The 25739-nt window shown below is 45.0% G+C and overlaps 2 protein-coding genes across 8 annotated transcripts in view; one reads left to right on the top strand and one right to left on the bottom strand.

The window, feature by feature from the left end:
- Window positions 1-456: 456 nt before the first annotated feature.
- Window positions 457-25473, bottom strand: Taf5l (TATA-box binding protein associated factor 5 like). 4 transcript variants are annotated; one of them, XM_036187850.1, is made up of 5 exons: window positions 25216-25473; window positions 13919-14063; window positions 9380-9484; window positions 4313-5037; window positions 457-2294 (listed from the first exon to the last, which is right to left on the bottom strand). In XM_036187850.1, the coding sequence occupies exons 2-5, from the start codon at window positions 14058-14060 to the stop codon at window positions 1497-1499; spliced, it is 1770 nt and encodes a 589-aa protein (XP_036043743.1). In that variant the 5' UTR covers window positions 14061-14063; window positions 25216-25473; the 3' UTR covers window positions 457-1496. The 4 variants fall into 4 exon arrangements, with proteins under 4 accessions (XP_036043743.1, XP_036043744.1, XP_036043741.1 ...); XM_036187851.1 differs by lacking the exon at window positions 25216-25473 and adding an exon at window positions 24856-25134; XM_036187848.1 differs by having other exon boundaries at window positions 488-2294; window positions 4313-5040.
- Urb2 (URB2 ribosome biogenesis homolog) overlaps window positions 25231-25739 on the top strand; it is a 31578-nt gene continuing 31069 nt past the window's right edge. For all 4 annotated transcript variants that reach the window (XM_036187842.1, XM_036187846.1, XM_036187847.1 and 1 more), the window contains exon 1: window positions 25231-25715. The gene's annotated coding sequence lies outside the window, so the exon portion shown is untranslated. The remainder of the gene's footprint in view (window positions 25716-25739) is intronic.

Here is a 25739-nt window from a genome sequence, read left to right as displayed (position 1 = left end):
TTCTCTCTCTCTTTTTTCTTTTGAAACAGTGTCACATACCATGTATACCCTTGGTTAGCCTGGAACTCACTATATAAACCAGGCTAGCCTCAATTTCATAAGAGATCCACTTTAATCCGCCTCTCAAGTGTTGGGATTAAAGGCGTGCAACAACATGTTCAGCTACAATGGGATTTTTTTTTTTTAAAGGAAGTTAAAGTTGGACCCTCCTAAATAGATATTCATCTCTCGTCAGCAGCCAGCAACATTGGATGTGTTACTGCTGTAGATAATCCAACTGGATGCCACGAAGAACATGATGAAAAGTAAATTGAACAGAATACAAGAATAGAAGAATATACCACCACGCCAGCTTTGTGGCTGATCTGGTCTATGCTCTGGCCACTACTCTGAAAAAAGGTAAGACATACCCTTCCAGGACCAGTGTATAAATGAGATGCCACACTTTTTTTTTTGGAAACTAAATACATTTTAATAGAAAACAAAATACAAAATAACTCTTTCCAGAAAACAGAAATATTAAATCCTTTTCCACACATCAGAACTTCCTTTGTCCTTAGAGCATGGTTTGATACTCGTGAGTGTGCACTCATGATTCATTCCTGTGTTCACTATACTGGTACTGCAGTGAGGGGTGGAAGCAGATCATTGAGGGAGAAAAAGACACCAAAAAAGCCACCTCTCAGAATAAACAGTCATCTGGAAATCCAGCTTTCTTACGTCTATCTTGTGACTTATTCAAAATTAGTCTTGATCATAATTTTGTTGATGGCGCTAGGATGGAAGCGTGGCCAACTGGCTCAGGTGCTGAGGCCCACCCTCTGCCCACCACAGTCTTTCCTTCCAGGGTGGAGAAGTCCCGACAGTGCAGCCAACAAAACAATCTTTCTCCCCCACCATCACTCCAAGAGCCCAATGTTCAGTTAAGCTACCTGCCTGCTTGCAGAAGCACATTATATGGTGCCCCTTCCTCCTGATACACCAGGCTACCAAAGTCTGAATTCCCTGAACCTCAAAATTCCAAGTATCATAGCCAGTGCCAGGAGTCAAACCTGCAGATAAAAGCAGAGACATCTCTGCCAGTGCTAGGTTTCCTCTTCTCAATAATAATTATTAATTATAATAATAATAAAATCCTGGTTCTATCATTATGGAAAAGAAAGACTGCTAGACCATCCCTTCTTTTCCTAGTTCCTGTCCCCACTTCCCTCGAGGGGTAACCACAGGAGACACTGTCTGCAGTTGCTGCAGGGAAGTTCTGCAACTGTCCAGTAACCCTACTGGGGAGAGACAGCTGCAAAAGCAAGGTGCCTGCACAGAGCCAGGAGGCCTCAAGTCTGAGCATCCGGTTCACAACTGGAGTCTAGTGCACCAGGGCTGTGTTGGGTGAGTGTGGGGAAGGGGAGGGCTCTTTTGCAATCACTGATTCAGTTTTAGCAAGTCCTGGACTGCGACCAGTCTTCCAGCCCCACCCAGTCTGCCACCTGAATAAAAACTTAATGTTCTTGATTTTCTTGTGTGATTCCAGTCACCAGGAGGAGGTTGCAGGCCATGAACTGTACACTCAGGACGTTGCTCATCTGTCCGGTGTACACGCCCACGAGCTCACCCGAAGAGCCATCAGCAGGTGTGTTACAGCACGTGCTTCTGATGTCCCAGACACGCACAGAGTTGTCCATGGAGGCAGAGGCAACCAGACCGCTGTCTGGGCTAAAGGCCAGACTGGTGATACTGTCTGTGTGGCCTCTCAGTTCTTTAAAAAGCGTCCCAGAGGCCAAGTCCCACAGCTTTAACCGCTGGTCCTCACCAGCAGATGCCAAGTACTTACCGTTGGGAGAAAAGGCAAGGGAAAGCACGGGACCTCGGTGACCTGTGAAAAGCCGCACTGAGTTCCCCTGCTGGGCACTCCAGAGCCGGACAGTTTTGTCAGTGGAACCTGTAGCCAAGTAGTTTGAGTTGGGGTGGAATTTGACACAGTCCACGTCAGCCAGGTGTCCTGCATATATCCTCAGTGGGTACGTCCGATCAAAAGACCACAGCCTTGCGGTACGGTCATGGGACCCACTGGCAAAATACAGGCTATAGGGGCTGATGTCCACGTCCCACACAGGGTAGGCATGTCCCTGATACAGAACAGTGTTGGTGAAGCTCCCCAGGTCCCAGTACCTGATGGACATATCTTCAGAACAAGAGAGTAGCCCCGAGCTGTCTGCGAGGAACCGAGTGCTGTATACTGGGCCACAGTGTCCCCGAAGGATCTTCATCTCTGTGCCTGTATTATCTTCCTCATTCTCCTGGAACATGGTTGGTGGGGTGGTAAAACACACAAGAAAATATTCAGTGGTCTCACAAAGAATGGAAGCCCAAGAGAGGAAAAGGAGAGAATGGGGCCTGTCTGGAAGCAGTACCTGTCAGAGGGCATGCCCTTCATGGCCGCTTACAATGCCCAACCATAGGCCACATTGAATTAAGATAAATACTTTTTGAATGAGGATCTGACTGAAAGGCAAGCCTATAGGACATCCACTACTAATTCTGATCATTTCTATTCCATTTAATGAAACCTAGAGATAAGTCTGGTAGTATACATCTGTCATCACAGTACCGATCCTGAGTTCAAAGACCAGCTGAGACCAAATGAGAGCCTGCTTTAGAGGAATCTGAAGGACTTGAGCCAAAATAAAACCTAATTGCACAGGAACTTTAAACCAGAGTATATAGCTACCAAGTGATCAAGAACACAGATAGGTGGATATAGTGACTTATGTCTGCAATGCCAGTACTTAGTACCACCATCAAGATTTTGATATTACAAAGCCAGGTGGTGGTGGTGCACGCCTGTAATCCCAGCACTTGGGAGGCAGAGGTAGGTGGATCTCTGTGAGTTCGAGGCCAGCCTGGTCTACAGAGTGAGTTCCAGGACAGGCTCCAAAGCTACAGAGAAACCCTGTCTCAAACCCCCTCCCCCCCAAAAAAGATTTTGATATTACAGAGACTTGGGTGGGGGTGGGACAAAACAAAGGAAAAGGATAGGAAGATGGAGAGTCTCCAACATGTCTTCTGACTGAGAACGACAGCAAGGCGTGGTGGTGCACACCTTTGAATCTAGCACTCAGGAGGCAGGGGCAGGTAGATTTCTGGGTTTGAGGACAGCCTGGGCTACACAGAGTGAGAGAGTGAGGAGGGGGAGCCAAGTGATTCATGTCACTTTTGGAAAATTTTTTTTCTTACATGGAAATAAAGACAAGTCCACAGCAGTACTTGGAGAGAAAGTGTGCTCCCATAGCCCTTTCCCAAAAGGCTGCAGCTATGTATAAATCCATTTCTCCTCCACTCCCTCACAGGGGAGCTCCTGACCACTATAGCTGTGATTCTTCACTACAATGGGTTAACACTAGAAGACAATCGAGATTTTTTGACACTCAGCTTTGCTGGTTTCTGCATAGGAAAAACACCTTTTTAGTAGGCGTTGTTTCTTCTTCTAGAAAACTACTAAGTCAAAGCAAAATAATTGCTTCCAATGTGTATGAAACTTGAGTGAGTTAAGCACTGGTGTCTGTCTGAAATTACTCAAAAAGGCTACTGCAGACACTTCAAATTAGAAATGCAAAAGCATTTCGGGGCTCAAGAGAAGCTGATCACGAAGACTGTCTCTCCCAGCCCAAGTTTTTATACAGTAGTGACTGGTGACCGGAACTCAGGCCACTGTGCTTGCACCTTTCATGGCCATCCCAGAATAACAGCCACTCCACCTGACAACAGGTTGCTGCATTGATTGAGGAGACACCAGTTCTACAACCCATGTCCCTTTTCAAAGTGGGGCGGAGACCACTCTTGGCACACAGAGCTAGGACAGGTGCTAGCCTCACTAGTGTACTTTATGTTGGACAAGGCCGTGAAATAGCCCAGATTTCTGCAGGGGAAGACAACAGTCACTACTGTTTAAATGTAGACTCCTAACTAGCAATCCTGTTTCTCACTATGTGAACCTGCACAGTGCACATTTGAGTGCACACAACAACAGACATGTAATATAATCCCTAAGTCATTATCAGCTGAAGATCTGTTAGGCTCAATGTGCCACCTGCTTTTCAGACAGCGGTAAACACTGTCTACTCATAAATAATGCTGAGAGTTGGGAGAAGGGCTTTAATGTGTTTTTATCAGGCATGAGCCAGACTCAATGGCTCTATCATTTGGCACAAGTCCAGCTTTGGCTGCTTAGCAAGGGACTACAGAGTACTGTTTGGTGGACAGGTCAAGAGCACTCTAATAGCAAGGAGATACAAGAAAGAGTAAGTGGCATCCCTACCTCCTCTTCCAGAGTGTCACAAGCTAGACGGATACGAGATGTGTCCACTTGGTGGGGCTCTGATTTCAGCTTTTTGGACCGCAAGCTCCAGAGCTTTATGCAGGAGTTGTCAAACCCAGCAGCCAGAAGTTTGCTATCAGAGGAGATCTCTGCAGTATTCAGCAGCTGCTCTGTGTTATAGAAGGCATAGAAGCAGATGGTGGTGAGGGAGGGAGGTCCATCCTTGACCCTCTTGATACTCTCCTGCAAGACTTCCAGGGCAGCCTCATTTTGCAGAATTGGATTGGGCACATCTGGTGGCTCCAAGCCGCTGCTCTCACTTCGGGAGGAGCCACCACTGGCATACAGCTGATAGTCTGTCCTCTTGGCAGGCTGAACATCCAGGTGAATGTGCACGGCAAGCACCTTGCACAGGGCAGTGTTGTTATCGCTTTGGAGGTAGCGGATAAGGTAGTTGTAGCTGTCTTCCTGGAGACGGACCACGTACTTGTTGTCCAGGAATGCACGAAGCTGGAAGTTTGACAGAATGTCCTGGATGGTCTGTGTGGTTTGCAGCTGCTCAATGATGTCCTTCTGACTTGCATTCTGTAGGAACATTCCATGGAAGCGGCTATAGAAGCTTTCCACTGTGCTCTTGGGGCCACTCTGGACCAGGTTGAGGTGGAGGTAGACAAAGAGGGGGTAGAGGAGAGGCATAACTTCATGGCTGTGCTGGGAGTCAGAATCTGCTATGAGAAACAGCAAAAACTCACTCAGTGACCCGAGAAACAAGAGGGTCCCCCTAGAGCCAGCTGCCCAATACTTCCTGTCCACAGAATCTAGAGTTCTAGTCTCCCCAATCAAACAAGAAACAGCAGACTCTGAGGTTCAGTAACGGTTGGGGGGATTTGGCCATGCCTCGTGCAGCTGCAGTTATGCCTATAGTCCAGCATCTTCCCCATGATTTCTCAAGTCAGAAACCCCTGCCTCTGAGGATCCTTAGACGGGTTCTAGGCAGACTGCATTTTTCACAAAAGCTTTCATCTTGATAAGCTTCAAGCTAGGAACACAAGTATGTTTAAAATCTTCCGGGTGGCAAGCCAGGGGTGGTGGCTCATGCCTTGAATTCCAACACTTGGAAGGCAGGTGGATCTCTGTGTTTGAGGCCAACTTGATCTATATAGCTCCAGATTCGTCAGGGATACACTGTAAAAGCCTGTCTCAAAAAAAATCTTCTGAATGGCACTTAGCCTTGGTTCTGTGAGCACTGTAGCCAAGAGTAAATCAAAGCTCATTGGCTATCCAGGCTGATGTGTCCTATGTCATGATGACAATATGCATTTAAAGCTTTGACTTTTTTGGTGAAAAATATGAAACTTCCCTTTCATGGTGATAAATTACAAATAAGATTTATAATTTGTTGCTGAGACCACTTTAATGTCATGAAACTTTGATAAAGAATGCTAAGTCAGGCTTTAACTGTCGCCAGTGGATGAGCAGAGGTGCATACAACATCTAGGTATGTGTGCAAGTGAGTACAGAGTGTCTAGGAGTAGGGCTCTGCAGAACAGTGTGAGTGGAAAAGGGCAGCCACCTCATGGCACAAGTACCACACTACAGAGCCAGGCCCACTCGCTCAGAGCCACAGTAATGTTTAAATACTTGAGGGCAGCAGAGATTAGTCTTAGCAAAATCCACCTGTTAACAGCCACCATGAACTTGAACTTTACTGCTTTTTTTGGGTTTTGCTTGTCCTTTATTGTAATAGAGTTTGAATTTTATACAGAAACTGAAAGGTTTTATATTTAGTGTAACGTTTGCTTAGTGCAAAGCAAGCCCAGTACTTTTGTTCTGCTAGCCTATTTTTTTTAATGAAAATGAGCTATTCCATAGCAGAACCTAGGTAGATACTAAGATGCAATCATGAAAATGTGCACCGCATAAACTCCAACAGTCCCAACTCAATGTGAGAAGGCTTCACTGATAAAGTAGCCTGGTCTGTGATAAAATTATTAAGAAATTATTCTATAACTTTGTGACTAAAAACTACATATTGTTACTGGGTCATCCCAAGATCATTTATCATGGAGCAGACCACATTCAGAACAAGAGCACACAGAATTCCCTTCCATGACACAATTATATGTGTGTGGCTGAATTGTGCCCGGCTTCCTCACTGGACAGGATCTTCCACAAAGGCAACAGTTGTGTCAGAAATCACATCACCACCGAGCCAGTGCTTAACCTAAGTATATGCTGAATAAATGCAAGGCAGGCTGGAAGAAGTTCCCTACTATAAAGGCAAGAAAACTCCATCGCAGAGCAATAGATATAACCATTTAAAAACTTAATAAACCAAAGCTAGTTAAGAATAACCTTCAGTATTTCCACATACTTGCTTACTACAATACCTTATCATAAAGGCTCTGAATTCCTGATGTTCCTGGCTCTACCTCCCAAGTGTTAGGATTCTAGCATTGGACCACCCACCCAGCTCTATTCTGAGATATAATGGAGTCTATTCTTTCAGTTTAAACATAATGGATGCTTTTTACTAAATCTTTACTTTCTGTAATAGTGTGACCCTCCCCCTAAAACACTAGACCATGCAAACATAGGTTTATTATGGGAGTCAAACAACAGGGTGGCTCTACACACAGAATGGATGGAGACTTACTTTATTTTCATCTGTCTCCTCATATGCATCTTTGTCATTAGATTAACACAAGGACTATTCACTTGAGAAGAAAATTATTTTAAAATTTATAAAGTTTTTATCTATATTTGTGTGTGCAAGTATGTGCATGCATGCAAGCTAAATCTGTGTGGGTGTCCATGGAGGCCAGAGACAGGTCTTGAATTCCTTGGGGCTGGGTTATAGGCAGCTATGAGCTGCCCAAAGTGGGTACTGGGAATCAAACTTGGTTCCTATGGAGAATAGTAAAGGCTTTTAACTGCTTGCTGAGCAAGCCATCTCTCCAGCACCCAAAGTATTTATTTATTTATTTATTTATTTTTGTTAATCACTGGGTTTTTATTTTTTTAAACACAGCTTTTAAATATTTTTTAAATGATTTTTAAAATTTTACGTGTATGGGTGTTTTGCCTGCATGTATGTCTGGGTACCATGAGAGTGCCTGGTGCCTTCAGAGGCCAGAAGAGGGTACCCCCTGGAACCGGAGTTACATATGGTTGCTGGCTAGTTTGTGGGTGCTAGGATCTGAACCTGGGTCCTCTGGTAGAGCAGCCAGTGCTCTTAACCCCTGAGCCATCTCTCCAGCCCCTAATACAGTTTTTGAAAATAATATTTGTTTTGTATGCATGTATCAGGCAGGGTACATGTACAGAGGCCAGAAGACAACAGGCAGTTGGTTTTCTCCTGATACCAATGTGGGTCTCAGGGATTGAGCTCAGGTTGTCAGGTTTCTAATAAACCATCTCTCTAGCCTTTTATTGGTTTGTTCTAACATAGGGTCTCATGTAGCATTGGCTCACCTCAAATTTGCTATGAGGATGTCCTCAAACTGTCCTTGATGTTCCCGCTTTCCAAGTACTAAGGTGCCACCATTCTTGGATAAGTTCAAATTATATATATTTTTTGTTTTTTTGAGACAGAGTTTCTCTGTAGCTTTGAAGCCTGTCCTGGAACTTGTTTTGTAGACCAAGCTGGCCTTGAACTCAAAGAGATCTGCCTGTCTCTGCCTCCCTAGTGCTGGAGTTAAAGGTGTGTGCCACCACCACCTGGCTATTTATATATTTTTTGAGACAGGGTTTCACTATGTAACCCTGGCTGGCTTGGAACTCATCATGTAATCCAGGCTGGCCCCAAACTCACAGAAATCCATCTGTCTCTGCTTCCTGAATGCTGAGATTAGAAGTGTGTGCCACTAAACCATTATCTACTAATTAGTCTCCATCCTTCCAGGGTAGAGAGTTTGTTTTATTTCTTATAAGGTGTTTACAGAAGTGATTCAATAAGACTGATTAGTATTCACAATCAACATGGTTCTTACTGCAGCTCCTCAATTTTAAATTAATACTGGCCATCTCAGGACCAGAAAACATGATTTGATTTAGCTGTCCAAACCTCTTCACCTCATATTCAAGGATAATGAGGTTCCTAAATGGGGTAAATGGCTCTTTTTTTTTTTTTTTTTTTCTCTGAGACAGGGTTTCTCTGCTTAACAGCTCTGGCTGTCCTAGAACTCATTTTGTAGACCAGGCTGGTCTTGAACCCACAAGAGATCTGCCTGTGTCTGCCTCTCAAGTGCTGGGATAGAGGCTTGCGCCACCATCAGCGTGCTAAATGGCCCTTAATTAATTTTTTTGGTTTTTCAAGACAGGGTTTCTCTGTGTAGCTTTAGAGCCCTGTCCTGAAACTTACTCTGTAGACCAAGCTGGCCGTGAATTCAGAGATTCACCTGCCTCTGCCTCCTGAGTGCTGGGATTAAAGGCAAGCGCCACCACTGTCCGGCTAAAAGGCTCTTCTTAAGCGACTGTTTTTTAAAAACTCACATTAATATATTAAGAAGAAGCAAATGGAACATATAGTCATTGATTTTGTGTCTCTGTGGTCATTGTATCTATGGTATGCCTAAATTGACAACAGCTAAATTCTTCACTCAACTCATGAGCACTACTCTGAAAGACAATGTACACTTCAAACTCATTTCATTTAAAGGATGCTTTTCTCCATGGCTGACTTGGCTTTCATTTATTCAGAAGTCATAAGCCAAAAGCCACAAACAGTGAATAGGACACACAGAGTTCTCTCTATCCTTAAACTTCAACCTCAAGATCTAACTCTCATAGAGACTCTGTATACAAGAACTAGTTAAAAGTGTGGTGGCGCACACCTTTAATCACAGGACTTAGGAGGCAGAGGAAGGTGGATCTCCGAGTTTGAAGCTAGCTTAGTCTACAAAGCAAGTTTCAGGACAGCCAGGATTATACAGAAACACTTGTCTTGAAATAAGAAACAACCAACAAACAAACAAGTACCTGACTCTCTAGAACCTAACACTATGCTTGTAATACAAGAGGTTCTGAGGGACGTCTACATTATTTGGTTTCTTAAAAAGAACTTACCAGTAAGAAAGCTTCTCAGTCGTCCAAACTGTACTTCATATTGCTGGGGTTCTGCCTGGCAAGGAGCTGCAGACACCGCATTGGCACAACCAGATTCTGATTGGACTAAAGAGGAAGACACACAAGACAGAGGCAGGAAGGCAGTTACTATCTACCATGCGGCAGGATGGACAGAGGGCAGACTGGTAACACTTGTCTGTCTTCCTTCTCTCCTGAGACTCCACAAAACTAAGACAGAAGAATGAAAAACTAGAAAGCACAGGATAAATTAAGTGAAGAGAGGATAGGCACATACTATTCCTGAGATTTATCTGGAAATGTCTAACCTATGTTGACATGTTACAATGTGCTATGGCTTGGGTTGGTCAATCTGAGAGGTCATGCCTTCCAGTTCAGAGAAACAGTCTCCACTTGTTTCTGATCATGCCTTCTAATTTTCTAATTCCCAATTTCAAAGTTGGATCATCTGAAAATCATTATCTTTTCTCTACTCTTCATCTTTCTGCTTTACTAATAGGAAGGTTTCTTTAACTTTCAATCCCCCCCAGCCCCCCCCCCCCCCCACACACTTTTAAGACAGGTTCTCTGTGTAGCAGCTCTAGCTGTCCTGGTACTTGCTCTATAGATCAGGTTGGCCTCAAACTCAGAGATCCCCATGCCTCTGCCTCCTAAGTGCTGGGATTAAAGCCGTGTGCCACCACGCCTGGTCTAACTTTTAACCCTTTGTTGATTTTTTTCCTTTTTTTATTTTTTCCTTATTTTTTTCCAAAGGAGGAAAGAGTTATTTTGGCACACATTCCTTTGTAACACCACACAGAAGAAAGGACAGCAGAACTTTGCCAAGACAAGGTAGGACAGCCCTTTAGAATATCCTGCTTCACAGAAAAGTCTGTCAGAGGGAAGCCCCAACATTACAGAGGAACCTTGGGTGACTACCCAGGCAGCCAGCTGTTTGTCATTTCTCACATTTTTTTTTGGAAGTCGCTTGCTTGCACTTCCTGCTTACTCAGGTAATACTGTTTCCTTCTTGGGTCTTTGATGGAGTTGAAGACTTTACAGTTATAGTTTTCCTTGTTACCAGATTCAGAAAAGAAATTTACTAAAGAGGTATAAAGTATATAAGGTTGAGAGACATTAAAAGATAGTTTTAGTAATGCAAGTTAGAATACAAAGTGGATTAGATACAACCTTTTGGACTCACCAAGATAGGATAAATAATGGAGTATTTTCTATGAATTTGTCAAATGTTAATGGACTAGACATTATTGATGTATTTATTGCCTGTATATATTATATATAATTTCTCTTAGTTATAGCCTTTTTTAAAATTTTAGACAAAAAAGGGGAAATGTGATATTTTGTTTGTGCTCTAACAAATAAATCTTGCTTGGAGATCTGAGTACAGAGCTAGCCACTAGGGGCCAGGCAGTGGTGGCACACACCTTTAATCCCAACACTTGAGAAGAGGAAGCAGAAAGTGATATGGCTGGGTGGAGAGAGGAAGTGATAAGGTAGGGTGGAGACAGGAGCTCAGCCCTTTCAAGTCTGAGGATTCCTAGAGGTAAGAAGTCTTTCTATTCTGGGGAAAAAAAAAAAAAAGTCTTTCTAGTGGCTGGATGCTCTGCTTCTTTGATCTTTCAGCATTTACCCTGATAGCTGGCTCTGGGTTTTTATTATTAAGCAGGTTTTTATTATTAAGACCAACTAGCATTCACAACACAGGTCATTATGTAGTCCCAGCTGACCTGGGAATCTCAATCTTTCTGCTCCTTGTGCTAGAATTATCGTAGCATGCCATCACACTTGGCCTGAGGTTATGCTTCCTAAAAAAGAAACTCAAGCTTTCTGCACTACCCATTGAAGAGTCTGCACCATATTGTTTTGATTCCTATTTAACTTAAAGGCAGACTTTCAGTGTCCAGAACCCTTGGTGCTCTGCAAATGGAGAAGGTTGTCCTCAAATTCCTTGCAGCAGGTACTCATTTGGGTGGCACCAACGTGACTTCCACATGGAAGCCAGGGGCCAAGGGCTAAGGTGTCATTTCCACAGTGACCTGAAGAAAATGCTGCATCTAGCCATGAGAATGTGGATGGAGAATGGTAACGAACACAGTAGAACTGAAGGAATCAAACATGGTGACAGAAAAGGGGGTGTGAAGAAGAGTTCCTGCCCTCTAGCAGAATTCAGATGGCGAAAGCAGCAGGTGTTCTCCCTCCCCTTCATCTGTCAAATCCCTTCAGATTCCTGCTATCCTCTGACTATGCTGGTTCTTGACTGGTGTATCTAATCTAAACTGGACCCTTTAACTAGACTTAGCGCCCAATCACTGTTCTGAACTCTATCTCCAGATGTCTCAGGTCCTCCTTTAACCTGACAGTAAACAGCTCATTCCTTCTGCTACTGGCCAACCTGACCATAAGCTAGGGAGTGCAGCAGAATATTACTTTAAGGTATGTTACTTTTGTTTATGCTGCGTTTGTTTAACTCTATGATGCTGTGTTACTTTGCCTGTCTAAAACACCTGTTGGGCTAATAAAGAGCTGGCCAATAGCAAGGCAGGAGAAAGGATAGGGGGACTGGCAGGCAGAGAGAATGTATAGAAGGAGAAAACTGGGAGGAGAGAGCAGAGATCTAGGAGTGAGAGAAGGGGAAGACATTGGGGCCAGCCACCCCACTACAAAACCAGCAAGCCACGGAGTAAGAGTGAGATTTATGGAAGTAAGAGAACAGGAAAAGTACAGAGGCAAAAGGTGGAGGGGATACTTTAAGATAAGGAAAGCTGGCTAGGAACTAAGCCAAGCTAAGGACAGGCATTCACAATTAAGAATAAGCCCCATATTTGGGAGTTGGGTGGCAGGCCCCCTCCAAAAAGACCAAAAACTCCTAACAACAAGGGAGTACCAGGCCATTCTACTCCCTGACCCTAAGGTATCCGTCAAAGCTCAGCACACCATGGTTCTCTACAGCTGTATTATAGTATGTATTCCCAGCATCTGGAATCTTAGCAAGTTCTAGGGTTGTAACCATCTGCCTAAAGCAGATGTGCAATGAAAACCTGCAGAGCAAAGACCAATGATTCAGATCTTTCATGAATCAGAAAATCCAGGATTCAATAGCACGATCAGCCCACTTCAACTTCTCTCTGTTCCTGCTGGCCTCTGGAAAAGCCACTGCATCTAAACTGCAGAGTGATGTCTGGAGATCCATCAGTAGTACTCCCTTGTTTTCCCACAAACAGAGTTATTGCCCAGGGTCCCATGGATGCACAGCAATAGGAGCTATGAGCCCTACACTAGAGACGGGGAGATAACTGCTCACCCGGCTATCTCTGAGGAGCTGAAACAGACAACAGCCAGCTATCCCTTAAAGGAACATGGAGGTAGACTTCTGACAGCTTCTGTTATCCCTCCATGAAGCCAAGACTCTCATTTCAAGGACGTCCTCAGGTTTCAAACATTCCATCACTTTCTCCATAGCAAAGGCAGTCTACCCTAAAGCAAAACAGGCCACTGACTGACAGTGCTGTGGAAAGGAACCAAGGAATCTGCTGCTGCTAGGATGGAGCAGTGGCAGTATGTTCAAGGAAAGCAGAAGTCCAGGGACAAAGAGGGGAGAAGAAGCCACTTTGGGTATGTGAAGGAGGGCCAGAGCTGGGTCATGCCAACAACGAGAACTCCACACCACACAGCCATTAGCGTGTCCTTTCACAATCATCCAATTTAGTGAAATATATCAAATCACCAGCATTAGAAAATCAGCTAGGCATGGTGGAATATACCTGAGGCTTGCTGAGAGTTAAGGCCAGATCAGGCCTTGTGAGAACGCATTTCATAAATACCAGAGGGAGATGAAAGGACAGAAAAAGTGTATTACATAAACCCTGAACTCAAAAAACAGCTAGGTGATAACCTCTGCATATGGTAACAATGATTTGATATTCCTGATGGAGTCACCCTTCCTTCCTTCCTTTTTAAAATCCCCCTATGGCTGTTTAAGATGGTCTTACTCTGTAGCCTAGTCTAGCCTGGACCTCACTCTATAGCCCAAACTGGTCCTAAATTTATGGCAACCCTCCTATTTTGGCCTCCCAAGTGCTGGGATTAAAGGTCTGAGCTGAGCCATTATGTCCAGTTTTGAAATATTGATTTCAAAACAAATCTTAAAAATTTTAGAAGTACTTATGATACCAGTATTTCTGACCATTAATCCTACAGTATGCAACCACCTTATAGACCTACCTGACTTCTATGAGCAAAGTTCTATGCTAGAAGAGAGAATCTATTACTTAAGAGTCTTGTAAGGTAAAAAAAGTTACACATACCATCAGGTACATATAAAACAATCTGGATGCTGAGGAAGGAAATATGGCTCTAGCCAGGGGTCCAAAAGGCTCAGAAGTCCAGCTCTGACGGACAGGAAAGGCCTAGAGGCCAGAGACCCAAAGAGTTGCTCACTGAGGCGGGGTAGCCTACCCTTTGCTGAGAACCTATTTAGATACTGACAGATCCTGTTCTAGGCTAGTCACAGGATCCTGGTACCTGTGAGGTTGGCTGCCATCTCCTCAGGGGTCTGTGATAGTCTCAGGCCTTGCTTCAAGGGGCCTTCTGAGTCCACGTACTGCCGACGTCTGAGGTAGCAGGCCACTGCCACCTGAACCTGCTCCGTGCGCACTCGTTTCATGACCTGTGGAGAAGAGACACAGGAAGCAGACTGTAAGGGATGGCAGAGGTATCACACAGCTGGAAAGATGGATACTGAAGTGACCCAAGAAGACACAAGTCTGGGTTCCCTAATTCTGAGCCTGCTATTCTCTTCCATTTTAGCTATTTTTCCAAAGGGCACATCGCCAGCTCCTTTGATGGAAAACAGAAACAGCATGGGTAACACATCCCACAGATTACTCCCCAAAACACTGTCATTCATTCAGCCAGCCCCACCAACCTTTTCATTAGTGCTCCTCGCGTCAAGCAGGCAGGCCTAGCTGAATTTCAGGCTATTCTACTGCTCTGTCAGAGAGCTATTCCTTAGTGTAAGATCAAAGGCCTGAGAAACCCAGACACTGGGTAAGCAGATGCTGACAAGGTAAGACCCTGGTAACAGGAGGTATTTTGTGTGTCTCTGGGGATGAAACCCAGAGCCTTGCACAAGTTAGGTATAAGCACTCTACCATTGAGCTGTATCTCCCCGAACCTATAGTTGATTTGATTTTTCTTTCTCCCTCCCACGCACCCCCCCCTCTCTCAAGGGTCTCACCGTGTAGTGATGGCTGGCCTATAACTTGATCTGTAGTCCAGCCTGGCCTTAAACTCAGAGATCCACCTTCCTCTGCCTCCCAAGTGCTGGGATTAAAGGTTTGTGCCACCATACTCAGCCCATATTTCTTAACAGTCAAAAAGAGGTGGCACCCTACTGGGCATAGTGGCACCTTAATCCTAGCACTTGGGAAGCAGAGGCTGGAGGCTCTCTGAGTTCCAGGCCAGCCTGGTCTTCAGAGGGAGTTCCAGGCCAGCCTGGGCTACACAGAGAAATTCTGTCTTGAAAAAAAAAAATCTTTTAAGAAACGCTTTAATTTTTTTTAATTAATTAAAAATATGTATGAGTGTGCTGCCTGAATGTATTATCTACACACCACTTTTATGTCAGGTACCCATAGGGACCAGAAAAGAACACTGGATGCCCTAGAGTACAGATGGCTGTGAGCTACCTCATGGGTGCTGGGAATCAAACCCAGTCCTCTGGAAGAGCATCCAGTTCTCTTAACTGTGGAGCCATCTCTCCAGCTGTTATCTTTTTCCTTAAATGCTTTTCAAGACTTTATCTCTAACTGTTATCCATCTGCAATTCCTTTAAGTGTATTATGCATGAACAGCCAAGTACATTTTCCCCGGTTATTTGGCTAAGACACTGCTTCCAGAGTATTTGTGAATGTCTTTTTCCTTCTAAACTGACTTGTGAGATACTCTGAAGACCAACCCTCCAATTTCTTGAAAGTCACATAGCAAGAACACATTAGGCTGGAGTCACAGAGACAAAAGTCTATGTATGTCACAGACAAAATGTTACTGACCCTATAAACTATGAGACAGAGTTATGCTGTCCATGAATTTCATTCCTGGATTACTACAAAGAACCCAAGACATTTGCCAGAAAGGAGGGGTGATAGCTATAAAGACAAGGCTGAAATCTGGTCATGTAACAAAGCAGGAATAAATTCCCAATACTGACATTCCTTTTCATGATGGTTTATTATTCTTTCAGTGTATTGATGAGCTATTTTAATTAAGCTTTTCATTTTTTTATTTTGTTTTTCAAGACAGGATTTTTCTGTGTACCTTTGGAGCCTGTCCTGGAACTTGCTCTGTAGACCAGGCTGGCCTCGAACTCACAGAGATCTGCCTGCCTCTGCCTCCCGAGTACTGGGATTAAAGGTAAGCTTCTTTTTTTTTTTTTTTTTTTTATTGCTAGCACAAGGGCTCTGATACTTTGAGAGACACTTTTCCCGTCCATTAATGAGGCCAAAATCGTTTCTCTGTGGCCACTATTCAATATCATCATTCATTCTGACTGTATCAGTGACTCTCTATGGCTCATCTAGCTCTACAAAAATCCTGGCAGTGTGTGTATGTGTAAATATAAGTAACCTCAGCCCCGGAAATTCTGGTTTGGAAGGGGGGAAATCAAAACACATACAGCAGCTGTGACTCTATGATCCTTTCCAAGTGTGGCTCAATCAGAACAGTCAGGATACCCAGCCTTGCCTACATTGTATTATATATACCTGCTGCTGCTGTTTTCCAGAGTGCCTAGTTTCAAACCCTACTAAACTAGTCCAATTCTACACTTTAAAAATGAAGACCTTTTCAGATTTTCCCACTGTGAGCTTTCAGTGACATGGGACTATGGACATGTACCCATGTGAATTCACAAGTATTCCCATCAATTCTATTTTTTTTTAATTGCCCCCAAGACAGGGTTTCTCTGTGAGCCCTGGCTGTCCTGGAACTCACTCTCTAAACCAGGCTGGCCTTGAACTCAGAGAGCCACCTGCCCCTGTCTCCTGAGTGCTGGGATTAAAGGCGAGTACCACCAACACCTCGCTCCAATCAAGCCCTTCTGACAGGGAAAAAAGTACTGCCTGTGAGACACAAGACAAGTGACTGGAGAACAGACCAAGAGATGAGTGTTCCTGATACAGGACAATACATATGTGTCCACAGATGAGAAGAGATGCTAAAGCTGTGAAGAAAACCAATGTCAAGGGTGGCGCCCTGAATTTGTAATCCTAGCACATGAGGGGGTGAAGGTAGGAGGATCACAGGAGGTAAGTCAGCTTCTGGGCCAAAGAACTCAAGGTAAGAATTCAGCAGGAACTGTGTTTATAGCCTACATGGAACACTAATAACACAATCATGATCCAACCAGCTTAGCTGGTTCTATTCTAATTTTTTTTTTTTTTTTTTTTTTGTCGGAGCTGAGGACCGAACGCAGGGTCTTGTACTTGCTAGGCAAGCGCTCTACCACTGAGCTAAATCCCCAACCCCGCCAGTTCTATTCTGATGCACATATTTCAAGCAAAATAATGAAATAATGTCTCAGAGCAATTGGATTTCCATGGTAAAATATCCATAAATGGACATGGCGGGGGTGGGTGGAAGGGTTCCTTAAAATAGAACCAAGTCTCTTAAGACCCAGATATAAGACTTACACTGCAATTTTGAGATACCTGCTCAGTTTTCCATAGATCATAATAAAACACTAATAAAATAAAAAGGGCTTGTTTATATAATTATACAATCCTTAGTTAAAATTTCAAGACTTCTCAATTTTCTATTCACACAAACCTGATGCCAAATACCCTTCTCTTCCTGCATCTTTTTTTTTTTTTTTTGGAGCAGAGGATCGAACCCAGGGCCTTGCGCTTGCTAGACAAGCGCTCTACCACTGAGCTAAATCTTCCTTTATCTTAATGGTTGCTTCTGTTCACTAACACTCAGCAAAGTTGCAATGCAAAATCTTACATGATCACTCCAAGTAATCGTCAGGAAGGACAAACTGCACTTCCCTAAAATGAGAATGTTGGAGCAAGGCCTGGTAAACCTGGTCCATCATTATACACTGCATCTCAGCCTTACCCACTTAAGGTCAAATATAGTGGGTAGAGAACATACTGAATCTACTAAGACAAGACAAGTAGTAACTACTCAGCTCTGTGAGATGCCGACTAAGACAAGATAAGTAGTAACTACTCAGCTCTGTGAGATGCCAACATACTACTATATAGACATAATCCATTCCTTTAAAATGGAAGCTTCAAGTAGAATAAGTTTAAAGTAAGTCCAAGGAAGCTAACTTCTACACAGTCCTTGAATTAGTTCCATAAAAGTTGCTGACCATGGCCAGCCAGTTTTGGGGGTATGGAGAGCTGAGTATTTTTTTCTAACTGTGAACCTATTAAAAAAAGTATTTTTCTCTAATTGTGATTTTATGCTTTAAAAAGCCTGGAAGTTTACACTTTTTGTTTGAGATGTCATATAAAGTACTTGTTAAGGAACACAATCTAATTTAGTCCCCCCTTTTGTTTTGTTTGGTTTTGTTTTTTGTTAGGGTCTCATGCAGACCAAGTTGACTCTATATTCTCTGAAGATGACCTTGAACTCAGCCTCTCCTGGCCTATCTCTCAAGTACTGGAATAACAGGTATGTGCCATCACATGGAGCAAGAGCTCTATCTAGAGGTCATCTAAGTGTATATGCAACGCCCTGAGAGTATATTCAATTAGCTTTGTGGAAAAAAAAAAAGTCAAAGTTGAAAAATAATTGAGGCACACTATGTAGTCTCAGCCAGGTCTCATACAATTTAAAAACCTTAGACTCTTTCCTTGAGACTATGTTTCATATATCCCAGGCTGACTCCAAACTCACTCTATGTAGCCCTGAGTAGAATCTTGAACTCCTGATCCTATCTCTACCTCCAAGTATGACCGCCTTTCAAAGTGATTCTTTGCTCAGACATTGCAATACACTTCTACAGTAGTTGTGCTTTCTCCCAAGGTGTCCCTAAGAAATAAAAGATCTTGTAAATGAGGCTATAGCCAGGGCTCAGGATGAAATGGAAGGACCTGGAGTTTTGGTGGTGTTATCTACATAAATTCATACTTAGGAAACACAACACCCAACAGACAACATCAGTAACTATTTTTTTGGGCTGGAGAGATGGCTCAGAGGTACTCTTCTAGATGAACAAGGTTCAATTCCTAGAACCCACAAGTCAGTTCACAACTGTCTGTAATTCTAGTCTCTGGGGGCTCTGCCACCCTTTTCTGGCTTTTAAGGGCACTGCATGCATGTGGTATGCAGACCTCATACACATAAAATCTCAAAAGAAAAAAAAAAAGCTGATTTCTCCATCACCATCTTCAAGATTTCAATGTCTTCTCTGGTCAACTAGCTTTGTTTATAACATACTAACCTAGAGATTCTACATCGGTCTCCTTTCCCAGCTCACTGACCCTGCCCAGCCTCACTGAGCTGCAGAGAAAGATTGTGACTCCTCACCTCTTATTAATGCAAATTATGTTTCCCTTCTCCTTTATGGTCCCATGACTGGGCTAGATATTGCTAACTCACCTTTTGAGATACCCTATAACCATGGCATGTCTCAAAACTGGAGCAATCCTCCTACCTCAGCTTCCTCCTAGGCAACTTAATGGTGCTAATTATTAGCCATCATTAAAGCAAGAAACCTAGTTACACTCTTAAGATACCGTGGCCCCTTTAAGAAATCTCTAATTCGTAGCCGGGCGTTGGTGGCGCATGCCTTTAATCCCAGCACTCAGGAGGCAGCGGGAGGTGGATCTCTGTGAGTTCAAGGCCAGCCTGGTCTACAGATCAAGATCCAGGAAAGGAGCAAAGCTGCACAGAGAAACCCTGTCTCGAAAAAACAAAAAAAAAAAAAAAAAAGAAATATCTCTAATTCCTATTTTAAATGAATTCTTTCTAAATAGAATCATTCTTTCTTTCTGCTGACAGCACAAAGCACTTTTCAATGGGACTATCTCAATATCCACCTACCCCTGAGTTCTCTTGTTCCAATGCGGGCTGTCCATGCTTACCACTACTATTCCCCAGATGGGAGTCTACCTTGGACAGTGTTTTTTTTCTTTTTCTTTTGAGACAGGGTCTCACACCATAGTCCTAGCTGGTCTAGCACTTGCTTTGTAGACCATGTAGCCCTTGAACTCAAAAAGATCTACCTCTGGGTGGTGGAATTAAAGATGTGTGCCACCAAGAGCCGGGCGGTGGTGGCTCACGCCTTTAATCCCAGCAGAGGCAGGTGGATCTCTATAAATTCAAGGCCAGCCTGGGCTACAGAGCGAGTTCCAGGAAAGGCTCCAAAGCTACAGAGAAACCCTGTCTTGAAAAACAAAACAAACAAACAAAAACCCCAAAACCCCACCAACTAACCAACCAAAGACTGTAGCAGGAATCTTAGGTGGTCTTATTAATAAGATCAAACCTGAGCCAGGTATTGGGGTGAAAGCTGGAAGATCAGAGAAGCAGAACAAGCCATAGCTCCCTGACCTCGCCAGTTCCTCAGCTGATCAATTATGTTTCTTCAGGCTGGAAGCCTTTGAGTCCTCATCCCAATGGGTCTCAGCTGAACTGCTGCTCAAAAGCCTGAAAGCTTAACCAGCCAAATGCTTCTAGTTTCTGGCCCTCACACCTTATATACCTTTCTGCTTTCTACCATCACTCCCTGGGATTAAAGGTGTGATTCACCAAGCTTGGCTGTATCCCTGAATAGATCTGTATCCTTGAACAGATGGATATCTGCCTCTGGAATGCTAGGATTAAAGGCGTGTGCTACCACTGCCTATCCTCTATGTTTAATAGTGTGGCTGCTCTGTCTCTGACCCCAGATAAGTTTATTAGGGTGCACAATATTTTGGGGAACACAATACCACCACTATGCTCAGTGGGAGGGTTTTCCTTAACTTTTAAACTGACATGAAAAAGGGGGGGGTGTCACTAGGTGTGATGGTGCATGCCTGTAATTCCAGTCCTAGGGAAGCTAAGGCAAACTGCACTGAGGCCAGTGTGGGATACAGACATAGGCCAGCCAAGGGTAGAGTGAGACCATTTTTTTACAATGGGGGAGAAAAAAAAAAGTGATGCGCGAAATAGCTGGTGATGATGCCCTTTAATTCCAGCATTCAGGAGGCAGAGGCAGGTGGATCTATGCACAGCCTGATCTACATAGCAAGTTCTAGAACAGTCAGGGCTAAAGACCATGTCTCATACAGAAAGGGAAAAAAAAAAAAGCAATGAAGGGCAGAAGAAACAGATAGGAGTATTTCCATATTCTGCATTATAAAGACACATATACTTCATATTGTAAAAAGGAATCAGTGTACAATGTTATTAATGCTTAGTTTGTTCTGAGTTAACCCCTCCCAGCTCAGATGCTTCCTGGAGTACAAAGTTGACATTAGCAGAAATTAACTTGACTCCACATATCAAGAAGTAACACCCATAATAAGAGAAGAGGGAAGGGACAGTAAGAGAAACACAGGCATCATTAAGTCTTAGAAACGTGGCTGACCAAAGGGTCAAGACTGAGCTCTGGAGTGACTGATGCTTTGTGTCCCCAACACACTCTTCTTAATCTGCTGGTTGGAGATGAGATTTAAGACAGACTATGAAACCTCAGAATATGAATCTTTGTCTTCTCAGATTGTTAACACACTAAATAAGGCTACATTAAGATTCAATTCCTATCCTGCTTACTGGCTTCTGAAAGGACAGGTAACATGAGCTATATTATGACTTAAAAAAAGTTAGAGTGGTGCTGTCTAGTTTCTGCTTGGACTTATTTTAGGCTTATGACCTTTTGTGATTTCTAGGATCCAAGAAAGCCACATGTATTTTATTTCCACTTTAATACTGTTTTTCTAGCATGGGAAAAAAAAGACCTATATTATTGTGGTGACTTTTCTACTGCTGTGAAGAGAAATCGTGACCAAGGCCAGCATTTATTGGGGGCTTGCTTACTGTTTCAGAGGATGAGTCTGTGGCTCGATGCTGAGGAGCAGCAGACAGAAGAGCAAGGACGGCACTGGAGCAGTAGCTGAGAGCTTGCACCGTACCCCCAAGGTGGAGGCAGAGAGACTGGGTCTGGCATGGGCTTTTGAAACCTCAAGACCTACCCTCAGTGACACACCTCCTTCAAAAAGCCACACCTCCTAGTCCTTCCCCAAACAATTACACCCAGGGACCAATCATTCACATACATAAACCATGCTGGATATGGTTAATCTGGCTTGTGGTGATGCACACTTTTAGTCCCAGCACTCAGGAGGCAGGCCAACCTGGTCTATCTACATAGAGAGTTCCAGGACAGCCAAGACTATGTAGAGAGACCCTGTCTCAACAACAATAACAAATACACAAAACTCATGAGTCTACGGGGCCATCCTCATTCAAACCACCACATATATAAAACTTCATTGACATACATAAAAGGGCATGCCAATACATATATCAAATTGTGGTACAATTTTGCTCCAACTATTTATACACATCTTAAAACAACAGTATCTATGATCAACAAAACCACTATGGATTATCAAATTTTATTTTCAAGCTGGACATCTTGAAGCGCTGAGGAGGCACAGATGGGAACACTGTTGCAAGTGAGTTCCAGGCCAGCCAAAGATACAGTAAGACCCTGACTCAAAAAAAGCCAAAATAAGTAAGACATGTAATTGACTTTCCTTATCTACCAAGTCACCACAGACAACCTTATAAATTTTTCTTTGGGGAGGGAGTAGTGGAGGGGAAGCAATAGAGATTATTAAACATAAGGCTTCCCATATACTAGGCAAGCATTCTACCATCAAGCTATCCTGGGTCCTTACAGCACTTCTTGAATTTTCAAATCCATCCAGCTTCTTTCCAAGCTATCATGTTTTTTTCAAGATAGGGTTTCTCTGGGAAGCCTTGACTGTCCTGGAACTTGATCTGTAGACCAGGCTGGCCTCGAACTCAGAGATCTGCCTGTCCGCTTCCCGAGTACTGGGATTAAAGGTGTGTGCCACCACAGCCGGCCAATAAGCATTTTTTCATTCATCAGCTACAATATTTTTTTTCTTGAGTCCGAATCCTTGCTATGTAGCCCACGATGGCCTAAACTCTGTACACAGCCAGCCTGATCCTGAACTTTCTAACCTCCTGCCACTGCCTCTATTATACTTGGATCACAAGAATGAATCACTATCTCCCGATGATTTTCTGTGCATTACGTGTGATCTGTACCTGTGCTCTCAGACATGGCCCCAGCAATCATCGGTCAATATTTTTTGTGTTGTCGTTCTTTTATTAACTGATTTGATGAGACTGAATGAAAGTCCTAAACCAGCACCTCTGGGCTTGCTTCAGCCTGGTATGCCCTCCTAAAATCATCTTGGTGTTGGAGAAACAACCAAATGTGCCTGGTGCAGAGACCATAACATGGAATGACACCCTCTAATCACAGGGAGACTTCTCAGAGAAACCAGCCTTCTGCCCTGGTACATGGCGTTCACTAAAATATGGCTTTTAGGAAAGAACACTGTCCAGAATAACCTATAGTTTCTTCTTGCCTTGTCTGAGTGTCCTCTAGGCTTTGAAATTTAGATTAAAAAGTCTATCTGTACTAAGCTAGATACAGAAGTAGGGATGGCCTTCTCTACTTCAACCTAACACCACTCTACTGTAGGCATTCTTCCCAAAAAGTCAATGTGATACACTCATTTAAAACCTACTGCTGCTGGGCCCTCGGGAGGCAGAGGCAGAGGCAGGCGGATCTCTGTGAGTTCAAGGCCAACCTGGGTTACACAGTGAGTTCCAGGACAGGCTCCAAAGCTACACAGAGAAACCCTGTCTTGGAAAAAACAAACAAACAAAAAAAAACAAAAACAAGCAAACAAAAAACTTACTGTTGTCACTGGTGTGAAGGATAAAAAAAATAAAACCCAACTGTGTCATTTTGAGGTTGCTCTGAGCTGCCTCTGTTTACACACTTGAACCGACTTTCAGTTCTCACTTTACTGGGGCTCCACAGGCATTTTCGTCTTGTATGAAGGCTTTGGCCAATCCCTCTCTAATGGCTGGAGGCACCCTCACAAACGCTCACCCTGGCTTGAACAATCTTGATGTTCGGTCTGGCTATCTGTTCCTGCCATGGCTTCCTCATCCTTGCCTTTCCACCTGCTGAGCCTGGGGCGCCATCATAGTGTAAGTCCTATTACTGAGGTTCCCCGCTACCATCATTGATACCTAGCGTTGGGTTTCTCTGTGTAACAGCCTTGGCTGTCCTGGATCTCGCTCTGCCTGTGCCTCCCAAGTGCTGGGCTTAAAGGCGTACCACCACCTGGCTGCTAGACAATGTCATAACTACTTCCCACATACTATCTGCTTTTACGCTCACAACTCTATTAGGCAGGCAGGTAGTATTTTTCAGTTGGAAGAACTGAGGCCCAGAGTAGTCAGACATCTTGCACAAAGTCATGTAGCTCCTGGATGAGAACTCAGTCATCTGGATGCAGTGTCTGAACCTGCACTCTTTACAGCAAGCACCCCACAATCCACTGACCCCACACTGGATGCCTAGGGAGAGTAGAAGGGCAAACACTCAAAGGCGCTTGCTCTGAGAATAAGCGCCTGAAGTTAAGCACTCAGAGGCTGATGGCTATGTGGAAGGCTGGAAACGTGACTTCAAGTCCTGTGAATGACCAGTGCCGGTATCAGACAAGATGAAGCTACAACTCAGAAAAATGTCTTTCGCAGATTCTTACAGAGTGCACAAATAACGAAAACAATCAGTTACTGAGCAGTCAGGAGAGGCCTTCACTTCTCCGTACACTCAAATCTCGTAGTTGGAAAGGACTGTCCCAAAACACAGGAACCTAATTTGTTATTGATGGCAAAAATACTGAAGGTACGAGCTGACTTCGGTTTTTCTGGTTTAATATTCGCTTTATAATCCATAAAACAAGGTTCACATGTGTGCGAATATATATTTAGTTCAAGTCTCACTCCGTAGCTCGGTCTGGCCCAGAACTCCCTTAGTACACCAGACTGGCCAAAAACTTGCAGCAATCTTTCTGCCTCAGCCTACAGAGTGCGCCGCCACTACCATTTGAGTCTAGTCTTCAACCACCACCCCATTTTACAGGAGGAGAAACGGAGGCAGCTAACGAGCTACACGGTTGCAATCCTAGTCTCCGCGGTCACCAACTTCATCCGTGACATTCAGCCCCTCTGAGCTTCAGTAGCCAAGAAGTCTTTAACCTGGAGTAGGCGGACTCCCTACTTCACTTTCCAGTAGGGCCCGCCAGGCTTGGAACGGGTCTCGGGACCCCCGATCCCGACTCCCGGGAACCCCCTGAAGCCATCCACCTGCGAGTCCGGGGTCCGAGCAGAGGACTGGGACTCACCTCTCGACGCCGGAGCCACAGCGCCTGCGAGGTCCGCGGGGCGGCGACTCACGGCGGCAGCTGCGAGCCTGCCGTCTGCTGCCCACTTCCGCCGAGCGCCCTCGTGAGCTCGCGGCGGGCTGCGCGCGAGGGCGCCCGGCGGGGGCCGCGGGGTCTCCGGGAGCGTGCAGCCGGGGCCGCCACGTGCGGGGTCGCTCGGGGCCGCGCGCGGAGGTCGGGCCTGCGCAGGTAACCCGCGCGCCCGCGCCCACGCGCACCCGCGCCCCCGCGCGCGGGAGGCGCGGGGCCGCCCGCCCGAAGCCCCCCCCCCGCGTCCCCTCCCCCCTCCCCCTCCTTTCCCCGCGCCCCGCCCGCACTCACTGAACATCCCAGGCGGCTCCCGCTGCCCCGCCGCCGCCCGGCACCGGCCGCTTCCGTATCGGTTGCCCGCCGGAAGACTTCGTACCGCGGCCGGCTAGCCGGGTCCCCGCGCCCTACGTCCTACCGCGCCCGCGGTTCTTGGTGGCCGCCCCATGACCGCCTGACGGAGCGGGCACGCCGGGCTAGGCTTGCGGACGCGCGACGCCGCGGCCAGGGCGCACTCGGCGCTCCGCTAGCGATGTCTGCGTGACGCCCCTCCCCGCCCCGAGCCGTTGGCGTCAACGTCTGCCGGAAGCGCCTCCCTCACGTGTGGCTAGTTGCTGTGGAGGTCCCAGGTGAACGCCGGGTGGAGTTTGTTTTTTTTTTTTTTTGGCCTTGAAAGGGCACTTGGCCAGATCCCAGACACCAGCCCCAGCTGGAGGGAACCCCGCGGGAGAGACTGGATCCGAGGAAGCCCTGCCTGAGGGATTTCCTGCCATCAGAGGGATCCCCAGACTGAGGTAATCCCTCCGGAGGGTTCTCCC

This window comes from Onychomys torridus, chromosome 5 (assembly GCF_903995425.1).
Source record: "Onychomys torridus chromosome 5, mOncTor1.1, whole genome shotgun sequence".
Taxonomy (NCBI): domain Eukaryota; kingdom Metazoa; phylum Chordata; class Mammalia; order Rodentia; family Cricetidae; genus Onychomys; species Onychomys torridus.
This window is presented reverse-complemented; position numbering and strand designations above follow the sequence as displayed.